General features: G+C 36.1%; 1 protein-coding gene across 1 annotated transcript in view; it reads left to right on the forward strand.

Moving 5' to 3' along the window:
• Positions 1–10,129, forward strand: part of LOC137388203 (twitchin-like) — a 141,327-nt gene extending 131,198 nt beyond the window's left edge. Inside the window, exons 76-80 of the mRNA XM_068074707.1 lie at positions 1,430–1,549; positions 1,854–2,047; positions 6,212–6,392; positions 8,580–8,999; positions 9,575–10,129. Coding sequence (XP_067930808.1) covers positions 1,430–1,549; positions 1,854–2,047; positions 6,212–6,392; positions 8,580–8,999; positions 9,575–9,684 — 1,025 coding nt within the window. The 3' untranslated portion in view covers positions 9,685–10,129. The remainder of the gene's footprint in view (positions 1–1,429; positions 1,550–1,853; positions 2,048–6,211; positions 6,393–8,579; positions 9,000–9,574) is intronic.
• Positions 10,130–10,659: the final 530 nt, after the last annotated feature.

Below are 10,659 nucleotides of genomic sequence, written 5' to 3' on the forward strand. Positions count from 1 at the left end.
GAATCAACGTCGGAATGTTGAATGTTTAAAACGTCTTAAAAAATGTTGTAATTAAAAGTATACGTTGTCTGAGCTACAAAAAATTATTCATCGTTTGACCTAAACACAGAATACGTGTGTACATTCAATAAGTATCTATTAAAAAAGCGTGAGTGATATAGAATGTACCGTAAAACCTCGTAAAACTTCTAATTGAACTGCCTCGGAGTGTTGCTCTTAACGAATCCCAGGTAAAGTAAAGTAATCTGCATAAACTTCAAGAAAAAGCGGCAAAATTGATCGTGGGTAAAACCCCAAAAGAAAAAAATGTCTTTTCTTTTGAGCATTTCAACAACGATCAAGTTTTGCCAATGTCAATCTGAAAAACGTCCTGGCAATAACATCACCTCAAACAACAAACCAATCTCAAGTGACAGAAAAATCTCTATACTTTTTCATGAAAACGTTTTAAACTTTACATTAGAAGCATTTAATTTGAAACAAGCCATTTGTGCTTTTGATTTATATTATAGTTTGTATATGTACATGTATCTACTAATAAATAAGTAAATATATGGACTTGTGACAGTGCTCTGATAACTTGAACGCTCTGATAATTCGAACACTTTTGCTCGGTCCCTTGAAGTTCGAGTTATCCATGTTTGACTGTATTTTTCTTTTGAGCATTTTAATCGTGATCAAGTTTTATTGATTTCAAGTTAGAAACATTCTGGCAATCAGATCACTTTAAACATCACAAACAATCACAAATGATAAAAAAATTTCCATTACTTCCTGATAAATTCTACCAAAATATTTAAGTTCAACTTTAACCGCTTTTCAAAGTTGTGTCGCTTTTACATTTCTTCTGTACTTCCAAACTGGTTTTGCTTTTGAGTTAGATTTTGGTATTGTACAATAATAACTCACAAGTCATTCACGCAACTCACAAGGTTTGTGTAATGCGTAATGTGTAATGTAAGCGAACCTCGACGACTGAAAACATGCAAAGAGTTGCGAAGAGCAATTTAATGTTAGATGTTCTTCCTGTCATCACCAGTGGCCTATTTTGGGAATTGAACATCAACCTGTTGTTCACGTGTTAAGGGTTTTAGACCGCCAGGCTACTGCTGCTTAAGTTGAACTCGTGTGCAAAGTTATTTCACATGTTGCAGAATAATAATAACATTCTTTTTAACAAATAGTGATTTAATGGATTATCTATTGAATGAATTATTTATTGAATGTGTATTGAATCACAAGTCCAGGTAATATTATCATGCTCACTTTCGATAACACCTTCAAGGAGAAGCTGAAAATCATGTTTATTCAATAAGACAAACTATCTTGATGATCATGTTGGGCAAGCTGATCTGGGAACAATATCTAACATGCTATTATTAGTGTCTGAAATCAGAGCTATTTTAACTCTTTACAATTTCAACCCCAGGCAAAACCTACGGGCTCAAAGTAAGTCGAGTACGTAAGTCCGAGGATGAGGGTACTTACTCCGTAGTGGCCACCAACTCATTTGGCAAATGCGAAACTTCCTGTAAGCTGGGAATTGTGGGTAAGTATTGGTTTCTGTTTTTTTAGCAGGTTTCACCAGCCTAGACTGATATTAGTATATTGTTTATATCATGACATAACTGTCACTCCGTGATGACTCAGAAATGTGGCACAGTATATTTTCATTCTTATAAAGTCAAGCTATCAATAATTATATTATTAAAATATTTATTAAATATTGTTTAGCTTAATTTCACAGATTTATTGTTCTATATTTTATTGTAATTTGTATGAGCTTTTGTACTGCAACCTAGAAAAACCGTTTTGTAGCAATCTAGTAATGTGTGGCTTACTGTCACTTTTAGCTGAAGCTCCCATAGAAATCCCAAAAACAGAGCTCAATATTTCCACAAGAAAAGTGGTGTTGAAGGAAGTGGAGTTGCCCGTATTTGAAAGGAAACCTTTCTTCTCTTTCCCATTAAGAGAAAGATACATACAAGAAAAGGGCACATTCAAACTCACAGCTACTATAGATGCGGATGTGTTACCTGTACCGCAGGTATGTTCAGTCAAACTGATCAATATAAAAATTGTGACTCTTCACTGCTGGGACTAAGTTTGTATTACCATGTGACTCCTCACTACTATGATGGTAGTACCACGTGACTCCTTACTCCTATGATGATAGCACAGTGTGACTCCTTACTACTATGATGGTAATACCATGTGACTCCTCACTACTATGATGGTAGTACCATGTGACTCCTTACTCCTATGATGATAGAACTGTGTGACTCCTAACTACTAGGATGATAGAACTGTGTGACTCCTTACCACTAGGACTATGATGATAGGACTGCATGGCTCCTTGTAAAAAAACTACATGTTTGAAATGCAACAATAACAGTTATTTATCATCACAAAATTTACTATATACATTCTGAATGTTCATATCTTTATGAACTGATGAACAGTAATCACAACTGCCTTTTTAAATATTTTACAACATCAGTAACTGACATTAATTCGAATATTGATTTTATCTAAATAGACATTGCCAACTATGGACAAGGTTTGGCAGGCTATCGTTGCTCAAACCCTTAATGGAGTTGTCTTCTCACATAAAAGCAACCACTAATTGCTGCCATAGTTAGAAGAGGCGTGACACAGCAATTTCAGCAGTTTCAAAAAGTTGCATAACTACTCGATTTGACTTATGCCAATATCTATAATAGATTTGCTTCCCTTTATTAGCCCTCTTCACGATTAATTGTTAAAATTCTGACGACTATGCCTTTAATTACTGAGTACTTTATAAAAGCATACTAGCTGAATGCCTTGCGTTGCCCGGGTAATAAAAGTCTTTGCACAAAACTTTTTATTTATTTAACTTATAACAACTTATTCCAACTTTCCAACTTCATACCATGAGAAAAGTGTTTTGTGCAGTTTAAATAAATTAAGAGAAAAATAAAACAACTGTATAGGTTTTCAAACTTTGTCAAGCAACTGTAACTTTAAACTTCATATTGAAAAGAAAAATTTTTGTGCAGATCAAATAAATTAAAAAACAAAATAAATATAAAAGTGTTTAGATGTAAATGTAAAATAATTAGCAAGTAATAACTAAATTAAGTCTGTTTTGCTACGATTACACTAAAAGCTGATTTGGTAATGATACAATTAATACGAACTGAAAAAACAAAATAAAAACCCTGAATATGTTGAATTAATAATAACAATTCTTGCATAGAAGGGTGTGTATAAAAAAGGTTACTGCTTCACCAGAAGCTATTCATCAAAACTTTGAATACGACGATACTAGTACCTCTCGACACTGTACAAATGTAAAAATGAGATATCGTACTGTCTTGGTATGACCGAACGAAGAGAGAATGTAGAGGCTATTCCTAATCGAGATAATACAATTATTTGCATGAAAAGTATTGACCTTGACTGTGATTTAGCAATCAAACCTTACGAAAAACCGAAACTAGAAATTCACGAAAGCGCGAAAAAACATCGCGTTTCATAGTTACTAGAATTTCAATTAATACGTCATTTAGCGTGTGCAATCAAAAAAAGGGTCTATAGAGGATATAGTAAGAGCTATGAATTGTAAGAGCTTATGTAGTCTCATGGATAGAGAATTGGTTGGTAACCGTGCGGTTGCATTCTTCGTGAGTTTAAATCCAGCAGATTGCAAATTTGTAATTTCAAGGTTTTAATATCTACAGCTGTACATACCGAAGGACAGACTACAAACTTTGTGATATATATATAGATAAGTCTCAATATTTGTCCATGTTAGTCTCTTGGTTTCTTTCGTCGCTGTGTCCAGCTATAGCTATTAAAATCTTGCAATTCAGAATTCCCATCATACTGGAGTTGAATCGCAGCAATTGCAAATGCATGTATGCATCTAACCACAAGGCTAAACTGTTCTTATTTAGCTCATCTACAGTATGAAGTTTACAAAGTTATGGTGGTCAATGTCGTACATGTTATGGTGGTCAATGTCGTACATGTTATGGTGGTCAATGTCGTACATGTTAAATAAAAATGAATTTTCTGTGCAGCAGCTTTTTTTTCTCGGAGCAACATCAAGCGTTTATCTAGTATATACGAGATATACATATCTCATATGCATAAATCTCAAAGTTTGTCTTTTGTTTGTTCTCCGTGTGTCCAGTTATAGCGACAAAGTTTTAGGAATGAAAAACCTTCCGTACACTGGATTTGAACTCAAAACTTTTAGTTTTTCAGACTGGCATGTATCCAATACCCTACACTGCAACTGGTTGTACTATGGAATAAATTGGTACATACTCATTACACATGCCAATATCTCATGGCTTCAAGCTAGACCCTTCGTCTAGCATTGTGCTATAGTTGTAGGTTAAGAGAAAAATGCTTAAACTCTCATAGCCAACAAGACTATTGCAATCAATATAGAGCTGTAGTAGGCACTGTAAAACTAAAGGATTGTTTATTTCTGTGTAACTAATAGTGTACCAGCTGGTACACTATGAGTTACACAGAAATAAACAAATACCTTCATTTAAAAGTGAAAATGGTAGACGTTGTATATATTGATTAAAATTACATTTTTTGTGCAAAAACCTTTTTATTACTCGTGCAAAGTTGGGCATTCAGCTTGTAATTTGCTACAATAGACAACAATTTGAAAAACCTTGCTCAAAAAATGAGATGCGATGATATATTTCATCAGCAAAATGAGTAAAAGTATTGAGCACATCCAAACTTCAACTAGCTGAGTTGACAGCTAGTTACGATAATGAAACTATTTGTGTTTGTCCCTGAGCAGTTGAGTGTTTGGCCTGAGCAACTGTTCCTGAGCTCGTGTTTGGAACTATTTGAGACTTTTACGAAAGAGTTACATTGAATTTAAACAAACTTCTATCCCATCATCAGTTGTACAACATGTATTGTTTTTGTTGGTGTCACTCCTTCTTTAAGCAGATAAAAGTCAGAGTCTCTGAGTACTCACTCTAATACATAGATGCAATACGAAAGCACTCCTCTAATACAAATACGAACACAACCTCACTCATCAAAAATATTTCAACGAATGAGGTTGCATGAATGTGTAAACAGAAGCTATCGTGTTCAACTACGTCCCATTTGAGCCGTTTTGAGAGGGATTCCAATCTACGGCATTTTCGTGATGGCTGCGATTAAATTTTCATTTTTGAGCTTTTAAGAGCTTGTAATCACATTCCCACATATTTTTTACCTTCAACACAACAGAGCAAGGCATGGTGAACCTTTTGATACCAAATAACTGTAATGTGAATTTTGTTGCAAGTCAACCTTTAAGGCCCTTGGCTAACAATATTAAAGTTATACATGTAGTTATATACGTATCATGAATTAAATTTATAGTACATATTTCATAAATCGCTAAAATGTACAATAGGTTTTCACTTTCGCTTACGTTTCAATAATTTTTGTCTCACTCATGCAATATCAAACATTTACAAAACACGAATAATGCTGAGCTGAGGGAGAGAGCAGGCATCATATCTCTTTTTGGCGTTGTGGTAGAGATTTCAGCAAATAGCATATCGGCATTTTTGTTATTTCTTATTCAACACACCGACCGCCAAATTTAAACCGCGAGAGACGTTTATGTTGATGTTGTATGATGTAATGTTTTGCTTTACAATGTGAAGCATTGTGTTCCACATCGTAAGACGAACAAACCATTAAACATAACCTGTCGTAACCTGAGGTGCGCTGTGCGTCTTTGGTACTACAGCTAGAGTATCAACTTCAGCACAATGTCTATTATTGGTTTTCAACACTGAAATTATTTGTCTAAAAGGATTTGGATTTTATTTCAGAAAATATTTGTAAAATCTTATATTGTTTCAGAGTTATCCTATCTTGTTCAATATAACTTAGTTTACATCCCAAGCCTGCATATAGAGACATTTCAACTAGCTGTACTACCGGATAATTTATTCATTGTCATGACAATTGTAAAAAACCCGTCAACTGAATTGATGAAAAGCTATTCACTGAGAAAGCAGGTTGCTGTATCACACCACTAACATTCAATTCAAACCCTGCATGCTGCTTTTACTAGCCTTTGTACGAGTTTGTTTCGACTGTTCTTTATCAGGAGATTGCTCATTCTGGCTTGCTAGTTTGGCCAATCTTGTTCTGAGATGCCTTGACAACTAATTGCTGTATGTAGATCCAGTGGTTGAAGGATGGAAAAGATATATCGGCCAGTGGAAAGTACAGCATAAGCTATTCATCTGGTCGATGCTCACTAGAAGTGTCTGAAGCACATCTTAGCGATGCAGGGAAGTACACCTGCATAGCGACTAACAAGCTAGGAGAGGCAGAGTGCTCGTGTCAAGTGCATGTGAACGGTAAGCCTATGCCGGCCTGGGTAAGCACTGAGATCTAGTTACAATTTAGTGAAATACAAACTCAACAACTTGTTTTGAGGTCAGCTGTGCTGACACAATTTAGAAGCTTCTTAAAGAACCAAGTTCACAGTTCTATGTATGGCCGGTGTGGAAATCCTTTCACCTATATGCAATTTGTAAAAGTTAAAAACACATACGGTAATTACTTGGGATACAAGCTTAAGGATATACAAGAGATTCTTGAGATGCAAGACTCACTTGTATCTAAAATCAATTTTTTCTATATAAAATAGCTAAATACAAATTAATGAGTTCCTTCCTGTCGTAAAAAAACACCTTAAAAACAGGAAATTACCATAGAAAAACATAATTTCTAACAATTTATAATTGCTCTAATTTACCACCTATGCTCACAAAGTAACAAATACTTATCTGGTAATTAGAATCTGCAATAAATGTACCATTGTTAAGTACAGTACTGTATGGAGTTCTTACCTTCGATACAGACGGGTAGCAGTAGTTTCAGTGGGAGGGACTTGACAACAACCTATTTGATGACACTTCTCTGACATTATGTAAAATAACATATACTCAAAACTTAACTTAAATAGTTTAAACTTAAAATGACTCAGCCGACCTTTTTAAATCCTTTTTGATCTGACAAGAAAGACAGGAGCTATGCTATTCCCGTAAGCGACCTCTTTCACACTCGGCCACCTAGCGGCAGTATTGAGAACCGTTTCTTATGCTCATATCTCATATTTGTCTCATATCACAAAGGCAAAGGTTTGCTCAAATTTTTCCTCGAATCTCAAATTTCTCGTATCTTGGTACACTAGAACCTCAAAGATCTTATTGCACCACAATTTAAGCATGTTTTTTTGGTATATAAAACTTATTTTAAATATTATATACGATGAATAAATACATGATTTATTATTTGAAGAAACATTTATAGCGAGACAATAGGTTTAAGAGAGACACATAAGGTGTACTTGATCTCATGAAGATCTATAAATCTGCTATCCATCTCCCCCCTTTCTCTCCTTCTTTTTCTCTCTCTCTCTCTCTTCCTCTATCGCTCGCTCTCTCCCTCTCCTTCCTTCTCTCTCTCTCTCTCCCTCTCTTTTTCTCTCTTTCCCTCTCTTTTTCTCATTTTCCCCTCTCTTTTCCTCTGCCTTTCCCTCTCTGTCACTCTCCTCCTCTCTCCCTCTCTCTCTTCCCTTTGTTTCCTATCTCTCTCTTTCCTTCTTCATCTCTCTCTCCCACTCTTTTTCTTTTTCTCTCCCCCTCCCTTTTTTCCGGTCAGATCTAAAAAAGATAACGATTTGTGAGTTTCTAGCCGCAATTCCTAAATCGGTTGCGGAATGTACACGTAAATTAATTTCGGCGCCTACAATATAACTGCGCGTTAATAAGGTCGTTTCTACGCAACTACAAAACTGCTAATGCTAGTTGCACTGAGTAGTTGTAGTAGGCTGTTGTTGTTGTTAATGGTTTTTAGTATACTTTTGAATAGAGCTTGTACATTGATAATATTATTACGAACTATTACGTATGTACTACATTGCAAAACGGTTATTTTGTATGACTACAGCAGGTTTTGGCTTGCCCACAAAACCGTTTTACTTTTTCTTCTAATTACAATACAAATTTGAACCTGACTTTTCAGCAATTATTAGCCTAGCTACAAAACAGTTATATTTCTATTAAATACATATTGGAACCTGACTTTTCAGCAAATATTAGTCTAGCTACAAAACAGTTATATTTCTATTAAATAAATCCATTACGTCCATGGTATTACTGATTACATATAATCGCCAACACAGTTACACAGTTTTCAAACCGAGTTAGGAACTACGGGCTAGAAACTCACAAATCGTTATCTTTTTTAGATCTGACCCTTTTCCCCTCTCTCCCTCCCCAATCCTCTCGCTCCTTCTCCCTTCCACTCCCCCTCTCTTCCTTTCTCTTCCTTCCCTTCTTTATTTTTCTTTCTCTCTCCTTCTCTCTCTCAGTCTCATTGAAAATTTAAAAATTGCAGCTGATACTCCCATCACTTGCTCTAAGCAATGGACAACCAGAGTTCTATGTGTGTGGTCTATTTTGTGATAGTGCTTCACAGTTAGTCTGTGTGTGTGGTCTTACTGTGCCATTGCCATACAGTTAGTGATCACGTTTCAGAATCAGTGCGAACTTCTGGAAGCCGACGAGCTGCAAGTGCTCAGCCAGGTGCAAGAAGCCACATGACCTCGAGTGCTGGCATCTCGCTGCGCACAAGAAGAGGAAGTGGTTCCGGGTTGGCTAGCAGCGGCCTTCATGGCAGTAGTGGTTCAGAAAGCATGCAATATTCTCGGTCCGTGGACTCATATGGAGTCAGGGGAGATTATCCCTCTAGTGGTGGTTACCAACGCTCAGTCAGTAGTCATAGCTACCAGCGATCCAGTCAGGATGTGGGAGGTCAGCGTGCTGCCTATGGTGGTGCCAGCATTGCTCACAGTTCTGGCAATTTAGGCTATCACAGCTCTTCACTTGGCAACCGTCAAACTTCTCTTGATGCTGACTATGAGAATATTCTTGGAGAATATCTTGGCTCTAGCCATGGTTAGTTTGTGTTTGGTGGGCGCCCTATTGTTGTCAGATGTGTCAGCATCTCTGTTGAAGTCCTGTCCTCCATTGTCTGTTACAGGTTTTAGCTCTGTATATCATTTTATGTGCTTTTGTTGTTTGGTTCATTAATTGTCTCTAATTCAAGTCTCTGATATTTTTGTCAACCTTCTGTTACTCCCTCTGGTCTTCCTCTGGGTATCATTCTGTGTATTTTGTACTGTGCTTTTTCCATATTTTTTGCCTTTGATTATGGCCTAATGCTTGTCTTTTTGTGTAGCTGAAATGTTTTGTCCAAGATCGATTGGGTTAAAAATGTAATCTTGGCTGGTTTCAAGCTAGATCCGTGTTACTTAGTGTTTCCTTTGTCCAAAATGATGTTGCAGTTGTCTTTTGGTCTAGTGTAGGTTAAAACGGCTGACACTCATTGTTTTGATGACAAGATCTGGTCAAATTTGTACTTAATCATAAAAGTGCATCGTTTGCTTTTATGAGCAGTATTCAATACTCTACTCATGGTCTTTCTTCTATTTAAAGAGCAGGTTTCATATGATGATTTGCTTGTATTGTAGCAAAAAATTCTTCAACATCCTCAACAACACGGTCAACTGAGCAAATTGGAAACTCCGTGATGACATCAACACGGACTGTGATGAAGACTTCATCTGTTCTGGAGATGTAATCATAGTGTTCTCATATTTGATTCATTATTTAAGCTTCGAAACTCGTCTGACTCAGTCTTAAAGCTGACTATTTGAGACAGATAGCTTTAAAATATCAAACATTTCATGACAGAATGCCAAATTACAGAATAATTTCTCACCGAGATACTAAGGATTGTGTGAAAGGCCATGAGATTTGTCTTCTCTCTGTTTAAATGGTTGTGTCGTGGCGTTTTATGCATCATTTTAGTGTCTTCTACTACTTTTCATGCAAATTCTATAAGCTTTGATGTAGTGATTGAACTGTTTGTTCAGATGATTAACTTTTTATAGCTTGAGGATGTCATTTGGTATGAGCAGCTCAGTGCAAGTATTTTGTCAATGTATGGATAGTCAGTTATAATCAGGAAATGTGATTCAGAGAATATGTCTCTTATCCTTCACCTTTGCTAATAAACAATATGGAGTGAGATGATGCTGCCTGCTGTGATAACAAAATTGTAGTCATCAATTCCTGAAAGTTGACTCGTATTAATTCGTTAAGTTGGGCCGCGTTTAATTAGTATAGCGTAACCGTTAGCAAAAGATGATATGATTTCCTTTAAAAGAGGCAATCTATGAAAGACTCCTGTTTCATTGAATTCATATAAATTGTCACTCCAGTTTAGTAAGAACATCTTTCCACCAATTCGACTTTGTTAGTGTAAACTTGTTTATTACTGTTTTAGTCTCCCCAGGGAGGCAGCAAATAAAGAAGGCGCACTGACATTTGCTATAAGATGTTATTACAGCTCAGGGAAAGAGTAGCAGCAATTGTAGAGTACATTAGAATTATCCAAGAACAGCAATTCATCTTTAGTCTTTTACAAATGAACCAAAATCTTTACTACATTATGCATAACCACGCCCTGCCAAACAATAAATACAAGGTGACAAGAGGTGACACGTGTCTTTTCAATGTAAGCCTGACAAAGCTTGCAACAATATAACAGAAA

The sequence above is a fragment of the Watersipora subatra genome, chromosome 2 (assembly GCF_963576615.1).
Source record: "Watersipora subatra chromosome 2, tzWatSuba1.1, whole genome shotgun sequence".
Lineage (NCBI taxonomy): Eukaryota > Metazoa > Bryozoa > Gymnolaemata > Cheilostomatida > Watersiporidae > Watersipora > Watersipora subatra.